Below are 19196 nucleotides of genomic sequence, written 5' to 3' on the forward strand. Positions count from 1 at the left end.
TATATTATGTGTAGAGCTTATCAATGGCAATCTAACGTGTACGTTACATGTAAGTTGTCGCCTTTACATACGTTACCTGTACAATATTTTTGTAAATACATTTTTCTAAATAACGTTTACTGCAGTGTCGCTTTTACAAATGTAAAAATAGGTGTTCATCAAACACTGACATTAATAGCGCTTGTAATGAATTACTTTGTCTTCTACAATGAGTATGTAGCTTCAAATAGGCAGAATGAATATATGTTTGTATTCATTTGTTTGGTCTTTCTGAACAGCAATTTTTGCCATTTCACTGTATATGAAGATAAAGGGAATAACATTATAAATGAACATGCATGTATGTGTTTTTATATATACGTGTGGCGAGCAAGTGCAGACAGGCTTGGCTTGTATAATGTAAATAAGGGTTTGGCTGTGCCAGGAGTGCTTGTGGCAACTGTGCGTTTATAACTCATAACTACTCTTATATAATGCATAGTACCCTGTCCACTTAGTTTTTCATATTTGCAGTTTTTCCTTTGCTCCGAGCTGGGTGATCAAAGAGATTTTTCATATTTGTTAGATTTTGTAATTGCATAATTCATATTCCTGCCAACCGACACGCCTTCAACCAACACTCCCTCGCATGTGATCTTCTTTACTTAGAGGATCTGAGCGTGTGTGACATCAAAATAGCCTAATAACGAGGAAAGGCAGCTGAGGGTTTTTTTTCTTTTCATGTTTCAGATTTTTTTCTTTTTGTTTTACTATCATCCACCAGTTTCTACTATTCTTTTTGATTCTATTATTTTTCATGTTATGATTAGAGTTTTGCTGGATTGTTTTCTGTTTTGGATTTTCTCAGTTAGGTGAAATGCAGCTTATTCTGGTTCAGCCACTGTGACCGAGCTCAGCATCCAGCCTCCCGAGAGTGCTGTCATCAGCACAAGCTGCAGCACTACATCAGTGCCAAAATTGATCTGCCACACATGTCTTCTCAGGGAATTCTCTCACCCTGTAGCACAGCTCTCTGCCACTTTCCTTCCCTCCTATCGGTCTCTGTCCCCGCCTCTGTGTGAGCAATTAGCTAATTATTTGATTGTTTGCGCCAATCAAGGGTAAATATGAGCAGGGTACACACAGGCAGAGGGGAGCAGACATTGTGTGGATTATCCTCCATGTTCTGTTTGTCAGGCACAGTGAATTTCCATGTGTTCCCAGTGTGTGTGTGTGTGTGTGGGGGGGGGGATGTTTACTTTACCACAATCTCAATAAAAGACTTGGGTTTTTAGATTTTATAACTGAAATTCTTTTAAAAAATGACCTCATTTTAGTTTGCTAAAGCCAACTTTTATTGCTTTTATTTATTTATGCTTTAAAAAAAATAGAATATTAGGTTAACTTTGATGGTATCTCCAAATTACTTCTAAGAAAACCTGTAGGAAATTGAACTTCCATGTGAATCTTTCCCCTGTCCTTTACATTTAGAGAGAATTTAGCTCTCTAGGTTTTGTGGAATATCAAATGTGCCACAGGCAGTGAGAGCTGTCACGGGGCACGTGGAAAAGCCACTCGCTAATGAGAACAGACACCCCTGCTGCACATATAATTAGAAGGTGGGAGAGCTATTCATACTTTGCTACTCAAACATTCAGTGTGATGGTTTAAGACATATTTTACTTCATTCTTTGACTGCACAGACAGATGAATTGATCCAGACAGTTTTGACGGCAATTGATTGAAATCTGACGCTTGTTTTGTATGAATTTTCTCTATGATGCAGGAAACAGGCCTACAGAACAAGTGAGCAAAAGATGCTCTCCCTGAAGGGCAAAGGAGCTGAAACCATTAATATTCAATGGTTTAATGCTTCTGGTTCAAGGCAGAAAGAGAATTCCTCGTAGAGCTCTCGTATAATTATGGAGAAATTTAAGGAGACAGCCGGAAGTGTTTATTTCGAGAGCGTTTGAGTGTGCGTGTTTTATACCGCATGTTTAACTCATCTCGTAATATGATATGTAGTAATATGTTTCAGCTCTACGGCCTCATTTGTGCATTAAAGGCTAACGCAAGTATTTAAAACACAGTTTTAGAGACTGCAGATTTTAAATGCAGCAGGACATGCCGTTGTTGTGTACAGTCCAATCATGCCATTAACTACATCCACCCGCTACAGAAAACATGCTGAGAGGAGAGTGGAAACCCTCCTGTAGTGATCAGACATACCGCATGGATTTATCCCTTCTGAACTGCTCTTTCTGGTCCTCGCCATTAACGACCCCTGCACCTAATTTTCATCTTTTTCATGTTAGGATGATGCCTGCCTTTGAACATATTGGAGACACTGCTTGCTTGTGTTATATGTTCTATAAAAACTTAATGATCGGAAAAGCTTTTATTACAAGTCTTTTCACCCAGTTCTCATCTTGCTTTCTATTTCACATTGTCTCTTGAGGAAAAAAAAGCTCATTACAAATCACTTCTCACCCTTTCCGCCTTCCTCTTACTTGCCTTCATCAACCATCCCCAGGGTGACTCCTTCACTTACATGCAAACACGCTGTACTTCTCTCTTCACATATCTCTCACGACTAAAGTGAACATCTACAGTAACTGTCCCTGTACTCGTGCTGATCACAGTAAGAACATTGCTATTACCTCAGTGATGCGCTTTATGGATGCTGTTTTGCATAAAATAACTGGTTTTCAAAATAGTGAAACAAAGATTTTGGTGCTCAATTCAGTGAAACAGGCAATGTTTAGCCTCAAAATACACATAAAATGCATAATGTAAAAGACCCATTATACAGAATTATTTAAATTTTATGTAAATTACCGATTCAAAATGCATCTGTCGCTTCAGTGTCGCAGGTGGATATTGATTTTAACTAATTATACATAGCTGGGTAGTGTTATCTGTTAGCTCATTGTTGAGCTGAAATATAATTATTTCAGCATATTAGAAAATAGAGTACAAAATGCAACACTTGCATCCAAAAGATACTGGCGTAGCAGCCCTAGACAAATGAACGTAACACTGTTCTTAGGTGAAGTACTTACTTAGTTTCACCACCTCTGGACATGTCTCTGCTCTCTCTCTCTTGTAGGGCAGCCGCCCCCAACCTTTTTTGGGCCACGGACCGGTTTATGTCCGACAATATTTTCACGGACTGGCCTTTAACGTGACTTAGATCACTTGGCTGTTTGTAGGTTCCAAATTGCTGCAACAGGGGAGTTGCAGGGTGCCCTGTGGAGAACAAACTGTGCAACGTCAGCACAATAACATGGTTGAACGGTGTTTCTCCTGCGTCTTCTTTACTTTTTACATTTTCATTTATTGCCTATTTTAAAAACCGACTCCAATAAACTGGAGCTGCCAGTATGTCGCGCTTTACTTACAAAGAACCTAATTTTGCCAATATCAAGTGCACCAGTTTCCAAGTGATTCGCTTATAAGGAGGAGACATGGCACTCCCAGAAATTCAAGGGTGAATTTGCTGGTAGAAGTTTAGCTACTGGGACAAAATGTCCATTGAAACCATTGAACTTAAAGATAATTTGGATAATGTTTTAAAATAAGTATCTGGAGGCATTTCAAGATGGCTGCCAAGTGGCCAGACTTGTGTCTAGAATGACTTTGATGATGCCTGAAATTAAAATGAACATTATTACTTAGAGAACTAATATCTAATTCTCATAAAAATGATAAGTTAAAACCTCCAAGTTCTTTTTGAACACACAATAAAACTTGCAAACTGCTGTAATTGTGTGCATGTTACATGGCACCAGCTCCATAGGCCCCATTTATGCTAAACTGCCTTGCAACCACCCACTATAACACAAGAAATCTCTAAGTGGGAGTCAAGAGTTCTCCTCTACTTGTAAAGTCTCTGATGCCTCTGAAATAGAAACAAGGTAGTATTAAAACTGTAATTTACTTGTTATACTTCCAGTGATTCTTCTCTCATAGGCAACCAGTTTTTTTTTTCAAATGGCTATCCACTGATATGAGTCATACATTAAGAGCAGAAAATGGTTCGCCGTACACAGCTGATTTCATAATTGCTGCTACCCAGAGCAGGCTGAATATTAAAAAAAATTAAGTGACTCTGTGGGGGAACTGCAGAATGGCTGCTTGTTAAGTGTACTTGATGCTTTTTTTTCTGACAGTTCCCTTTGTTGTCTTTTATTTCAGATTGAAAGACCTTCATCGTGGTGAAAAACCATCAGAGACCGCTTTTTAACTCGCCGTAAATGCAAAATAAGAAAGGTGAAGTGAGAAAGGTTTCATGAGATGACATTTTGTCCCTGGCTTATTCAAAAGAGCCGTCATCAGACCCTGAAGAGAAAAGGCAGTGAGGGAAGTAACTTTTGTAGCTCCATAAATGGCCTCAGTACCCTGCAGGTGTCTTTGAGTGTGACAAAAATCAATTCAACATGAGCAATCCAACTAGTATCCAAGGCCTGAGGGTCAGTGTTGACAGAGGAGAAAAGATTGGAAATAAAACCCAGATCCAGTTCACTCAGTCTGGAGATGACAACGCCAATCAGTTATCCTCAATCAGTGATCAAGAAAGAAGAGGTTTGTATGAGGACACGGGATACGGCACAAGCTCTATTCCTCCCTTGGTCTCTCAGAGCGACTCCCCAGAAAAGTTAGAGTTTTGGGGATCAGAGCAGCAATGCGTGGAGTCTGACTATGAACTTTTGGCACGTCAGGAGATACATACTTACCTGGGAAGCAGGAAGCAGGAGGAGAATGAGGAGGAGGACGATTGTGGAAGCATGAAAGATGGAAAAGATGAAGGTGCCATGTCAATATCATCGAGTTCAACAGCCAGCTCTGCTTCTACCGGCGTGAGGAGAAATGACAATGACAGCAACAGAGTGGAGAGTAAAATTCAGAGAGGCAAAGAGGTTCAGAAAAGGATCGCCTGTCATAGCACTGAGGAGCTAGACGCATGTGTGACAGCAGAGAAACAGGACACCAGGTCAGGCAGAGAAAGATGGAAGGGAGGTCTGAAGGAGTCTAAGTCTGAGACGAATGTGTTTGTCTCCAGCCTGTCAGCTGTTTCCCTCAGTGGAAGCCTGTCTAGTGCTCTGGATGGTGATGGAGAAACTTCTCTCGCCTCTCTGTCGAAGACCAACCCTTATCACAATGCCCAAAACACTACCTCAGCCCAGAACAGAAGAAGGGCAGCCCCTGTAGATGCCAATCAGAACTCCCCACCGATGCATCCTCAGGAGACCCTTAACCCAGCATTCTCATACCAGGATCAGAGAAAAGATGAGAGAAGTCATAGAAATGGCTTGTCCTCTGATGGAGGGCTAGGCCAAAGGAGAAAGGCTGGATTTGAGGAGAAGGTGCTGCCACCACGGCGCCAACAGCTTGTGAGGCCCCTCTGTCAGACGGAGATGGGAAGAGCGAGGAGTGCAGACTCCAACACTCAGCAAACTGAGACAGGGCAACCGTCTCCTCTTAACCTCTCTGCAGATCCACACAGTAATGGGTCAAACAGAAAGTTTACAAAAACATCTTTACGTGAACCATCTGATTTCTCCCACCTGTACAACACATCTGTAGTCTCCCAGCTGAGGCAACCCAGCCAGACATCCCAAAGGGAGACTCCACCAGCGGAAAAACAGCCAGCTACAAGTGCACGCCACAGTTCCAATCCCTCAAACCCTTCCACCTTAGAGAAGAGACCCCAGACTCAGCTTACATACAGAAGGAATTGCTCTAGTCCCAACAGAACTGGGGTTGAATCCAGGTCATCAACCCCTCCACACTCCCCTCTCAGGACACCCCAGGGCTCACCATGCAGGCAACCCTCCATGTACCTCGTTTCTAGGAATGTCTCTGGAGTGGTTAGACATATCCCTGCTGTATCAACATCAGCTCAGGGCTATGGCAACAGTTGCTTGAGAGCACCAGTCAAAACTAATATAAGCACAAGTGGAATCCCCAAAGCGCCTCTTAACAACCAGCAAAGCTCCCCCAGCTCTAACAACAACAACTCCCCCAAAGACAGCTCGCCATCACCTAAACTGAAACCTAAAGGAGTTCGCCCCAAAATCATTACCTACGTCCGAAAGAATCCTCAGTTTAAGCCTCAGGCTTCTGATGGACCGTATCAGGTATCCTCGCTACCATCCAGGCTGTCCGCATGCACCCACAGCCAAACACCCACATCTTTTAAAGACACACCTAAAGAGCCCCCAAGGCCTGATCCGGAAACCCGAGGAGCCCCAGTTCTTTGTGCCTCCAATCTGCTTTATGATAAGTACCGCCAGGAGATGCAGACAAACATTTTTCCATCAGGAATACTGAATAGGAGTATAAGGGCTCCTGGACACACAAACACTGTTCCACCCGTACACGCCCATAGCCACACAGCACCTCCAAAACTGGGCAGCAAGGCAGACAACTTCTATGGGACACCATCAGAGGTGAGTCCTGTTTACTGTAGAGATGTGATTTTAAGTCTTTCTTTGATTATGAGTCTTACGCACAGTTTATTGACTAAGCATGTTAATGCTTCCATCATGCTGATAGGCCTAGTAAACCATGTATAATTGATAACAGGCCTTTTGCATTTTATGATCACTCTCAGAGGACCTTCATTATTGCTTCTAAACCTATTTCTTATTGATACTGATTCAATAAATTCATTTTGCATTCATACTTATATACGCAGTCAAACACGAACATGGGGAAATAAATATTTAATGCTTGTTGAAGTGCAAAGTCTGCGGGGGACGAGTTAGTTTTCAGTGCTTCACATGACAATGTATGTGTGTTAGCATTTTGCCTAGAACACAGTAACACTGTTGAGAGTGTCAACATTTCAAATTTATTCCGCAGCTTCCAGTTTCCCTGCAGGACTGTTACATTTTCATTTAGAGTTAATAACATCTGATTTGCTGGGTTCCATTTTTCATCAGATTTAATTGCTTCTACTCACAATATAAGAAAAAGAAGCATGCAGCAGAGTTCCAAACTGAGGATAGAAATACTTTTTTTTTCAATAATCAGCATCATGCTGCTATTAGATTACAGGGTGCGTTGCATTTTTGCACAAAATTAAAGCTGCTACAGTATCCAGACATTGTTGCTAACAAACGTGGGTGAAAGTCTGAAGGGGGTTTTAAAGCAAACACACACAAATGTTAAAAAAACAAAAGAAAACGCTGTTATTATCTTAGTCATGAATTTAAGTGTGGCCCATACTTGAAATGCTGCAATGAAAAATGGAAAGCTCTTATGTGATTTAACTGCACAGAAATGGCTTCAGAAAACACAGCATGTCAGTTATTTTGATGGCATTTGACTCCATTTGGTGATTTTGATTTCTAGGTTGGAAGATCCGTCAGCTTGAAAGGCTGCTCCGCTGAGGACGCTCTGCAGAGCAGGACGGCTGCTCAGGCAGGAGGGAGTGGCAGTCTCCTGCGGTCTGGCAGAGGTCTGCGTCTGGGACTGGGAGCTGTCACCAGAACGGCTACGATCGCGGCCAAGGGCAGAGGACCTAGTCAAGGTCAGAGGTCAACACAAGTCTTCAGCCAGCCGGTCCAACCTGTCACCCCAGCAACTAATCAGAAAGACCCGGATAATACAGGTAAATTAAACATTTGACCAGATCTGAATTTTCCACACAGAAAGCAGCAAGGATAGCAACTGTAAATGACCTCTTTTGAGTCATCTGAGCTCATGTCAGATTCTATTTCAGCAACCCAAAATTTATGCTGCGTTACCTTTCTTCTCCTCTGCCGCACCAAGCAGTTTTGAGACCCTTTCCTCCCCTTATCAACTTGGCCCGAGATGAAGGCAGCTCATTAAAATGCGTTCTCTGAGATTAATTTTGATCTGATTGGGAATCTTTTAGAGACACTCTGAGGGGACTCGTTCCACACCAGTACGCTGCCATCACCAAAATCAAATAAATAAATAACTACTTGCTCACATTTTCCTCTTCGCGCACAAAAAATTTCCAATTCTGAGGGTTCAGATAGCATCTCTGGCTGCCGAACTCAGATTTAAGTCACAGCTCAACTGTTAATGCAATATTGGAGTCTAAAATTTTCTCATCATCCTGCACACTGCTGGCAGGCTGTGTCATTTATCACTCCCATGCATGTTTGATTTGCTGTGTAGCTGAGGGTGCCAACGCAGACACAAACTGATAACATCCGGAGAGATTTTGTACATCTACATGTGTACTTTAATATATACATATATACACAAAATACATACATACATACCCAAAACTGAACATGCACAGTTAATCAGCATAGTTTCATGATGTGCTGGGCTTCCTTATCATAATCCTTATTAATACATATGCATAGCAACTACATGCCGCTTGGCCCTCTGGGAACTAAAGCCTTTGAAGTACAAAGCAATTAACACTTAAGTGATGTCACTATCTTCCTTCTGGAATCCTCCATGCCCTTTGCATGGTTGGATAAACGGCACCTGAAATGCTGAAATTATTTGAGTTTTTCATTTTTTCTCATCAGTCTCCTGGGAAAACACTAACTAGAACCCCCCACCCTACCCCCCACCCCTTTATTTCATTCATCGCTGTGAATAACAACATGTGAGAGAAGAGGAAATCTCTCTGTGTCACACAGATTATAGTAGTTATGCTATAAAGTTATTGTGTAGCTGTCAAGCTACTCAAACTACTTACTTAATTACTATATAGATACGTCTAAATACTGTATTGTTTTTATAATAAGGACCTTCTTCTCATATGTGTTGTAGCAACCACAGCTTCTTCGTGCTGACACTCTCATCTACTCTAAAAGCAGTGATCCTGATGCTTTGTGCATGTTCTGCTGCAGAGGTTGTAATAAACTCAGGTGTTACATTTACATGGAATTTCAGACTCAGTGGAGGTAATCGGTGCAGGTTTTTGTGTCTCACCTTGACCTGACTCTAAAAGACTGGCGATTGTTGCACCTTTCCCAGCTGCCTATCCCATTGAATTTTTCTGGCCTAAATTACTTAATGTCCTTGCTTTCATTCAAAGGCAGTGGACGGAAATATGGTTTTGCTCACGTCTTTAGCATTGGCAAAACTCTTAGGGTTTTCTAAGGGAAAACAATTATAGCCTAAAGGACCTTTATATATAAGCTTTTTGATGGTGACTTTATCACAGAGAACTTTGAGATGTGTGGAATAAAGACACCGGTTACTGCTTTCTATATTCACAAGCAGTCTGCGGCTGTGGTATTTAGGCTATAGTTGATGATTGCCAAGCTCACTTCTCTCCGTTGTCTCTCAGAGTGAATGAGTACAGAGGAGTGGGGGTTGGGAGGATAGAATAGAAATGAGACCATTTATCTTGAATGATCCTGACCTTCTCACTCTAGAGGAGCAAGCTCCAACCTAATGAACAGACCGCATGGCACACAGATGGGCGCTAAGGATCGAGGGAGGACATGACAAGTGTGAGCAGCAGCATTGATGATGCTGGAAGGGAGCTAGACTGGAAGCTTTTTTAATTTTTCTCCCGGGTTTTCCCCTCTCTGTTCCAACAGAGTTTTATTTCTCCTTCACAAAGTTTTTCTTTCTTTCTCTTGTCCTCACGATGTGGTTGCCCCCATAGCATGCACTGGCACATGCAGCTGTGCCAAATGGAGAGGAAATGAGGGCTGCCTACCTTATCTCTGTAGCCAGCAGGGGATAAAGCTCCTCTTCCACCCAGGATCTAGACCTTGTTCTGCAGGCTAGTGCAGCCAAGATGGAGCTTTTATCCATGGCCTGGGGATTTGCCCACTGCCCATTGTGTGTATATTTGTGTGTAGCCTTTGTTGTTCATGCCTTCACATTTCATCTGTATTGCCATTGGAAACCATAGATTACAGCAAAGAGAGGATTTCTCACAATCGTTCCCTGACAATAGCTTCCTATATGAGGCTGTGATTACCTTTTTAACCTCAATTTCTCTCCTTGATTCCAAACATTTTCCTTTTGTCCTTCAATAACAATAGTTTCTCTTTTTTAAAATTTACCTTCCATACCTTTCAAGTTTGGAAACGACTGCTTTTAGTCTTCGAGATAACTTTGAAGGGTTACTGATAATAAGGCAGTAAGGTTATGGGTTAGATAGATATATTAACAATGACCTAATCTGTGAGTGTCACATTGAATACCATGATAGCGCTGACATTTGAGAAACCGCTGGCCAGTAGCCCAGTCTGCAATCACCAGCAGAGCCAAACACAGCTGTTCACAGGTTGTTGTGTGTATACTTATTATATTTACTTGGCGCAGCAGTCATAGTCATAGAATGATGAACTTCCTGGTGCCCACTGAGAGCTTAGTCAACACAGGATAATGAATGGTTCACAGGGGGATAAACATCACAACTGTTGAGCTTCTTGTATATATTTTGCCTAATGAGTTTAGTCAATAAGTACTAACACACACACATACATGCACACACACAGACATCTGTACACAAAATCACTTTCCCTGTATATCAGGATTCATTTGTTGCAACTTAGATAAAAGGAGCATAAATGCAGTAGAGCCAGATATGATGAAATGCAGTGAAGTAGTTCTTTTTTTCTCAGTTCATTGCGCATGTCTTGATTCGTTTTTTAGAATTCTCAGTAATACACATGAGATAACATGATTTATGCTTGATTCTCAGATGACCAGGCTGCCACCCCACCCGCTACTACGACAGCAGCAGCCCAGCCCCAGGCTGCAGCGGCCTGCAGGTCTCTGCTTCCCAAAGCAAGTCAGTCGGGTCTTCGCCCCCCAGGTTTCAGCTCCAGCCGCCTGCCCGCGGGCCGCCTGGCAGCATTTGGCTTCGTCCGGAGCTCCAGCGTGTCCTCTGTCTCCTCGGCCCATTCTGCTGACAGCACACAGAGTGACCCCTGCAGAACAGCTCACCGTGAGTCAGCTCAAATCTGTTGACACCACCATTACCACGCGTCAGATAGAGGCCCTTCCATGCACGCGTCTGCTTTTCTATGATGCCACGTTCACGTCACGCGAATGCCTGCCTGTTAACTTTAATGCCGACTTTATCACCACATTATGATACATTAAGAGTGATAAGCACTTAAGCGCTTTTGTTGCCTTCCACTGTGTTTTCCCTGATGAATATAGTTTGCATAAACAGCCCCCACCCACATGCATTATGTTAGGGTTTGCTTTCTCTTTGAGTTCCACCCCTCCTGCAATTTATCCTTCACTCTGAATTTTCACACACAATATCAACGTAATTATCGTGTGCAGAGACACAGATTCAAGAAGCACATCTTCCATAACACACGAGGACACCAAAGAAAAATCAGATTATAGTCACTAGCAGTGCAGTGTGTAGCTGTCAATTCGCATTAGTGTTTTATCATCAATAGGTTTGTGCACAGGCCACGTTGGTCTTTCCATTCTTACGCTTAGAGGTTTGTCAAAACGACACAGCACACATCATCGTTACCCAGACTTACCAGTAATTTTACAGGCTCTTACTGTAACTGGGTCTGTGCTGCAGATTCTGTCAGCATTAGCAGAGATAACAGCAATGCTTGTGTGAATAGTTTTCATTTTCACAGTAGCAGGGGCCTGGAAGAATTTACAGTTGTGATCCCAGTGCTGCTTGGCAGACTGGTTAGATAGTTGGCTGAATTTTGTGATGGCTGCATGTGTATTTAATGTGACCTACATAGGAAATGCTTGCTCTTCCTCTCCCAGTTACAGTTGACGTAAGCGCCTCGCTCTCACGCACATCAGGCCCCCTGTTATGTCATCGCTCCTTTCCCTCATTTCCCCCCTTGTGCTCATCCTTTTTTTTTATCCTTGTCTTTTCTTTGCCATTGGTTAAAAAGTGAACACAAACTGTGCAGTACTGAGGGAACGGCTCTCTGCAGTGCAACAGGGAAAAGAGGAATCCCTCTGGGTTTCCAAAGCAGAATGTGTTTATCTTTTTCTTCTTTTTTTTTAAACAAAGCTGCATAAATAGGGAGGTTTTATTTTTTGAAAAGCCTATGTGCTTCAGGAGAAAAAAATGTTTTTATTGTTTTAAACTTTGTACGTATTTGTTGTAAAGGCTCACCTTTCAGCACATTCACTTCACCAGATGCACCTTGTTTCTTTTCCTCACCTTTGATTGGGTGTGGTGCTTGGCCTTAATTGCACTCACCTGTCACTTGTTATATAAGGACTGCACTCACCTACCCCTCACTCTTTCTTCACTCCCACATGGGGCGGCAGCTGAGGTGAGTTTCTCTTTGAGTCTCCTGAGTTCATGTATCATTTTGAGTTACTTAAATCATACTTTGTCCTTTTTAGAGAGAGCAGTCCATGTGTGTCTTTCTTTCCTTTACCTGTTATACAATAAAACGACAAAACCTGCAAATGATGACTGCTTATTCTCATTCTAATCCGATGAGCCCATGATGATGACTACTGAAACCCTGAACCTTCCTTCCTCCAAAACATGGTCCTCCGAGCCGGAGTGGTATTAGCGTCATGGATTCAAAGCAGCCATTGACTGAAGGTTTGAGAAGATCCATTCGTGATAGTCGACCTCCTGCCTACCTGCAGCAGTATGACGTTCAGTATCCTGGAGCTAGAAGAGCTAGATGTGAGACAGAGAGTCAAACAGAATGCCAACATAGTGACAAAGACACACATGGGCTGCAGGATCCTGTCGGAGAGTCAGAAAGACAACCAGAGACATCCCCTGCTCCTTTACCCACCAATCAAGATGAGGTGATGAGGGAACTCCTGATGACAATGAGGGAGATTAGGCAATTCATGATTCAGTTATCTCCTCCCCATTCTCACAGTTCCTCCAGATCTTCAATTCACACTGTCTCTGATGAAAGCAAATCCTCTGTTTGCGGTTTACAAGCCATTCCCCAAACACATCAGCAACATGAGCAGTTCCCAGTGATTGATCCAGCAACATGTCAATCACACTCTCAGCCCCCCCAGGTTAGCCGTCACTCTGGTGCAGTTCTGGCTGCTAGCCCTTCTTTCCCTAATTCAACAATATTAGATGCTGCAGTTCCTTCAAGTGGTTTGCCTAGACCAGTTTTTCCTACACCAGATGAGACTCCTTTTAATTTCCTGGCCACACCACTGCAAGGTCCCCACCAGATTTCATGTGTTCAACCTGCTGTTCCTCTAGATGAAGACCCTGCTCAACCTCTCGTTTGCATTCCGGAACCAAGGCAGCACCCTCCTGTAAAGCAGCAACCAGCTACATCTGATGGTTTGCATGCACAAAACCCTTCAGTACCCATCACTGCTAGTTCTAGTCACCCTGTTAGCACTAGAACACGTGTATAAACTTGAGGGTCCTTCTTTCCCAGACCTTACCAGAGAAGATGAAATCCAGTATAGGCTGTTACGAATGGCCCTTACTAACCTGCTTGACCCTCATGACACAGAGCATTTCAAATATCATGTCCTTCTTGATCATCTGAAAGTAGACCAAGCTAAACGGTTAGCTATTTCCTTTTCCTATGCTCCTGACCCATACACTCAAGCCATCAAAGCTCTTGATGAGCGTTATGGGCAACCAAGACAGCTAGCATTGAAAGAGCTACGGAATATACTGGAGCTTCCTCCTATCAGAGCAGGTGATGGTCGGACTCTGGATAATTTTGCTCTTCGTGTACAAGCTTTAGTTGGTTTGCTTAGCACTATGGGTGATCAAGGACGGACAGAACTAAATTGTGGCTCCCATGTCGATCGCCTACTTGAAAAGTTGCCCGCAGAGCATTCCAGTCGCTTCAAACGGCATATTTACAGGGAACAAGGAGATACGATGTATGACTTACCTTTGTTCTCATCCTGGTTGCAAATTGAATTCAAGTGTCAACCAAGAAAGGACAGTCCTGTTTCATCCTTTAACCAGCCACGACCTGCCCATAAGTACACCTCTCCACTCACAACAATATTACATGGGACAAATGCATCCGATCCTGTACAGGCAGCACAACCCATCATAATGACTAAGGCAAGATGTGCATATTGCTGCTCACCTGAACACCACATTAGCAAGTGCCCCGAGTTCATTAACAAGACAAAGGATGAGAAAATAAACTGGATAAGGAGAAACAAACGGTGCTGGCGTTGTGCTAGAACTCATCAGGCTGCGAAGTGTGATCTGAGGAAAGCATGTGCCACCTGCATGGAAAGACATCTACAGATCCTATGTGAGGTGAATCAGAGACCTAGAACTGAAACTAATCCTGTAGTGAGGACACTGTACTTTGATAGACCTAGCGATCGCCCTAGTGTCCTTTTAAAGGTTGTGAAAGTGCTCCTGCGTAATGGCAAAAGAACCCTGGAAACATATGCAATACTTGACGATGGCTCCCAACGTACCATGCTTCTGACATCTGCAGCTAAGCATCTCCACCTAACTGGGAAAGCTGAAAAATTATCACTCAGAACTGTCCATCAAGAAGTTGAAACCATTCAAGGTTCTTGTGTAAGTTTCCAGATTTCTCCCATCGCACATCCAGAGAAAACTTACACAATTAACAATGCCTTCGCTACAAGTCACTTAGCACTTTCAGACCACACCTACCCCGTATCCTCTCTTCAACGGAGATACAAGCATCTTCAAGGTATCCCATTAACCTTCATTAACAAAGCAGTTCCACTACTGCTCATAGGCTCTGATCATACCCACCTTATTACGCCTATTGCACCAGTTAGACATGGACCATTTGGATCTCCTGCAGCAGTCAAAACCCACTTAGGATGGACACTCCAAGGTCCAATCACAGACTTCCAACCCCAGAGCAGTTCCACGCATGCCCAATGTTTATTCACATCTTCCAGTTCAGGTTCAGGAGAACCGCTCCAGCACATCCTTGTGTCCGCTGATGGCTCTGAATTCATTCAGCCACCTCATACTCTACCATCAGCAGTACCTATGTCGTCACCGGCAGTGCCACTATCACCAGTTCCACCGCCTGTGGCTGCCATTCCGCCAGTGGTCAGGGCGCTGCCTGCTCCTGCATCACCTGGTCCTGCCTCTGCCAAGCCCCGTACATTGCCCCCAGCACCTGCAAAACTGCCCAACGGTCTGCAGGTCTGGGCCTGCCGCTGCATCCCACGCGGTTGGCATTTGGACCTGCTTTGCCGTCACCGCTGGTTACATGGTCGGCCCCCTGAACTGTCTGGCCTGCATTGTCGACCCCCTGAACCTATATTAGACCTGTAGCATGTCTGATTCCTCTGCCCCCACTTTGTGAAAAGGAGCATCTCTGATCCTTTGAACATATTTCTCAGTAGAAATATGGGGGCGGCTGTTGTAAAGGCTCACCTTTCAGCACATTCACTTCACCAGATGCACCTTGTTTCTTTTCCTCACCTTTGATTGGGTGTGGTGCTTGGCCTTAATTGCACTCACCTGTCACTTGTTATATAAGGACTGCACTCACCTACCCCTCACTCTTTCTTCACTCCCACATGGGGCGGCAGCTGAGGTGAGTTTCTCTTTGAGTCTCCTGAGTTCATGTATCATTTTGAGTTACTTAAATCATACTTTGTCCTTTTTAGAGAGAGCAGTCCATGTGTGTCTTTCTTTCCTTTACCTGTTATACAATAAAACGACAAAACCTGCAAATGATGACTGCTTATTCTCATTCTAATCCGATGAGCCCATGATGATGACTACTGAAACCCTGAACCTTCCTTCCTCCAAAACAGTATTGATGAAGGAAATAGCACTATTACTGACTAAGAGTGGGGGCACGTGTATGTGTGTCAAGCTGAAATCAGTGATTTTAAGAATCCTTTATTCATGAATATTTATTGTCTTTTGGAGCTATTTCTAAGCAACTATACATCTCAGCATCCTCAATTTAAACAACTGCAAGTACAACTTATGTGGATATGTCACCACTTGGCAAAGGTCTGGGAGAACACCCAAACTGTCACCCGTAGATGGGAGAAAACTGGTTAGGATGTTCAGTAACAACCATGGAAACTGCTGATTCATCAGCATCACTTTCCACAGTGAACAAATAATGGGTTGTTTTCTCGCCGTGGCACTGGTGCATTGCACAAAGTGGATGGAACAGTGAATTAGGACTACCTCCAAATCCTTCACCTCAAATCAACACCTAGATGGTAAAATTTGTTCATAATTAAGTGCTCTAATAGGATAATGACCAAAAGTAATCAATTTACATTCTTCATTTTATATAAAACCTTCATTTCTACAGTTTTTTTCCTTAAAATAAAATATTTCAAATAATGTCGCACATAAGTGAAATTTGATTTAAGATATTTCTGCTGAGCAAACATTCATTAATTACATCAGGACACACTGCAGCTTTTCACATACTGTAATGACACACTTGTACTACTAAATCAGAGAAGAACAAACACAATGTGACATGATCTTTCTTGCTGGCACATTGTCTATTTAAAAAGCTCTCGGTATTAATGTGCAGTAGCCAATCACCTGTCGGTCAAAACTCCTTAGGCAGTTAAACCTTTATACATCAAATATACTCAGAAAGTGTAGCAGCACCTGCCAGGACAACAGAGAAGACTAGAAATTGTTAAAAGTAGTGCCTGCAGCAGAATATTCCTCTTCCTGCTGTTGAACGGCTGCAGTGTAAGGTGAAGCTAAAATGGAATAGAGGATGATAGACGTGAGAGGAGGAAGATTAAGGTCCTTTGATGTTAAGTTTTATGTGTGTGTCTGTTGGTGTGTTTGTACGTGGCATGCAGTGCGGGAGACAGAAGGGGAGAGCAGAAACATTTATTTCCACTTTTGACTCTGCGTGGTGCTTGTGGCCTTTATCAGTGAAGTATTTGAACTCTGGGCCCTTTTTGAACCCCTGACTGCAGATCCTCCTTTTTCTTTCCTGCTGTGTGAGCACTTGATGAGCTTCAAGCACAAGGTTGTCTGATGTCTTTTTGTCTTACTTTACTTTACTTTCTTGGGGGGATAAGTTTAACAGTCATACTAGCTCTTCTCTTTGCGAGATTAGGGTGAGGTTTTGTTTTTTTTTTTTCTTTTTTTTTTCTTTTTTTTCTTTGTTTTTTTTTTCTTTTTTCTTTTTTTTCTTTAGCCATCAGAATTGTTGTCTGAAGACCAACAAGGATACCCAATGGATTTACTTTGCCAAATGGATCATCGTGGCATTGCCGTATTGGTCCATTTGGTCGATCTTTGTTTTTATTATTTATTATATTTTATTTTCAGATGTTACAGACGGGACAGACATGAGTGAGAGATAGGAAAGGGAGAAAGAAAGAGGAAGGAAAGGAAAAACAGAAGGGGAGAGGGACAGTGAGAAAGGGGGGGAGAAAAAAAATAAAAAATCTCCTGGATCACCTGTTGAGAGAAGAATAGAAAACAAGCAAAAAAAGACAAAAAAAACAAAAAACAAAGCAACATACTAAACACAACACCCTCGCATTAATCTAGCTAAGTGTAAACAGCAGTAAATACTAAATATTCAATGTTGTTGTGCAGCACGCAGGACAGATGTGCTTCGAAGTAGCAGCCAAGAAAGGTGTAATTTGGGTCTACGAGCAGTGAACACCCGTGTGCATACCTGTGTGGATCAGCGCGCTTGTATTCCAAAGGTTTCTCCATGTAACGATCTGCTAGGGAGTGTGGGGGGGCCACAGCCCCGTCCTCCAGGGTGTGAAGCAGGTATGGAGGAGATCAAAACTCCAGACATCCAGAGGCCCCCAGAACACAAGAGACCATGGAAGACCAACAGAGGGGCAGCCGCGCCACTGTTCCAGTAAGAGCTGAGGAGAGTCCCAGATGAGGGTTCACTCAGCAGCCGCGGAGCAGAAGCCAGGGGGAGTTGCAGTGACGCGCCCGTGAGCTCCGCCGGCCGCCAGCTGTGCCTGAGTGACCGAGCCCCAGGCCGAGAGGCCGGGGCCACCCCACCCCCGAAGGGGCCCGAGCGAGCCCCAGGCTCCAGGCCCCGATAAGCGGCCGCCAAGGAGTGAGCCGGTGTGTACCTGGACGCCCACCCCCAGACACAAAGAACCACCAACGCACCGACACCTGAGGGAGTCCGCCACCGGCAGGGGAAGTGGTGGTATGTGGAGATAGGCCTCCAAACCTTGGAGGGCCTGAGGTGTCCCCAGAGAGGTGGCGTCTGATACCCAACCTGACATATAGACACAGACATACAGGCACACACAGACACAAACATCCATTCCCCCCCTCATGCTCTCATATGCACTCACTCCACACTCAACCAACGTGGAGACAGACATAAAGAGACGCTGTACACACGATCACACTCCCCAAGCGTACTCTACAAACCGGGTCTAGGTACCCTTGCTCCTGGAGGGGGGAACTGCACCCAGACCCAGGTGGTGTTACCCTTTTCCCTGCGGTGGGGGGAGGCAGACCACCCCGACTCCGTAGCAGCAGGGAGGCCCCACACTCCAGACCGCAGTCGGACGGCCAACTCCACCTAGCCCTCCCGCTCCAGCAGGCCGCAGAGAATGGGGGTGGGAGAAGACTCCAAACCTCCCTCCACCCGCTCATTGTAGTGTTGATGCATATGTGTTCTAAGGTGCATTTAAAACCCAGGAGGGCATGGAGCTACCTGCCAAGGAGCAGCAGGTAAGCGCATGGTCCCTCCTGATAGCCCTCAATGTCTAAGTGTATTTAAAATTGAGAGGTGGGCAACGATGCCAGGGGTGAGGTATACACCCTGATGGTAATTTGGACTCCGTGATTGTGCCCACCCCCAAGATCCTATATGTATGTGTAATGAGAGTGTGAATAATGTGAATGTCTAAGTTGTGGGATAAGAAGAAGAAAAAAAAAGAAAAAAAAAAAAAAAGAGATTAGGGTGAGTTGCCATACATTTATATGTATAATGAGTTTAAAACCACAACAATAAATGTATTTAGGAGTTTCTCTAATCCACATGACAGTTCTTAGATTTGAATGCCTCACTTTTGTCCTTCAAACATACCTTCTAGTTCTTGTAAATAAATAGCTTAATCTTTGTCTCCTCTGGCCATAAAACCGTTCTCCAGCATTTGGTTTGTTTATGTGGGCAGCTACAAACTTCAGTTGGGTTCAGTTGTCCATGGCAATGTAAAACTTGCTTTACTGTGTAAAGGAATGTAGGTGTTGCAGCATTTCCCAGTTCATTGCAGACTTCAGCCTTGTCAGTTTCTGGGTTGCTCCCAAACATCCTAAGCACTTCTTCTCACCTCAGGGTGACAATTTGTGT

General features: G+C 43.6%; 1 protein-coding gene across 2 annotated transcripts in view; it reads left to right on the top strand.

Annotated features, from left to right (window-relative positions):
* The window catches only part of mtus2a (microtubule associated tumor suppressor candidate 2a), a 48648-nt gene that overhangs the window by 8836 nt on the left and 20616 nt on the right, over nucleotides 1-19196 (top strand). For both annotated transcript variants that reach the window (XM_086308781.1, XM_086308782.1), the window contains exons 2-4: nucleotides 4177-6431; nucleotides 7339-7597; nucleotides 10643-10888. In XM_086308781.1, the coding sequence (XP_086164907.1) occupies nucleotides 4419-6431; nucleotides 7339-7597; nucleotides 10643-10888 (2518 nt within the window). In that variant the 5' untranslated portion in view covers nucleotides 4177-4418. The remainder of the gene's footprint in view (nucleotides 1-4176; nucleotides 6432-7338; nucleotides 7598-10642; nucleotides 10889-19196) is intronic.

This window comes from Aulonocara sp. 'chitande type north' Nkhata Bay, linkage group LG10 (genome assembly GCF_057382095.1).
Source record: "Aulonocara sp. 'chitande type north' Nkhata Bay isolate Kocher_YH1m ecotype deep benthic linkage group LG10, A_spYH_male_GT1.1, whole genome shotgun sequence".
Classification (NCBI taxonomy): Eukaryota; Metazoa; Chordata; class Actinopteri; order Cichliformes; family Cichlidae; genus Aulonocara; species Aulonocara sp. 'chitande type north' Nkhata Bay.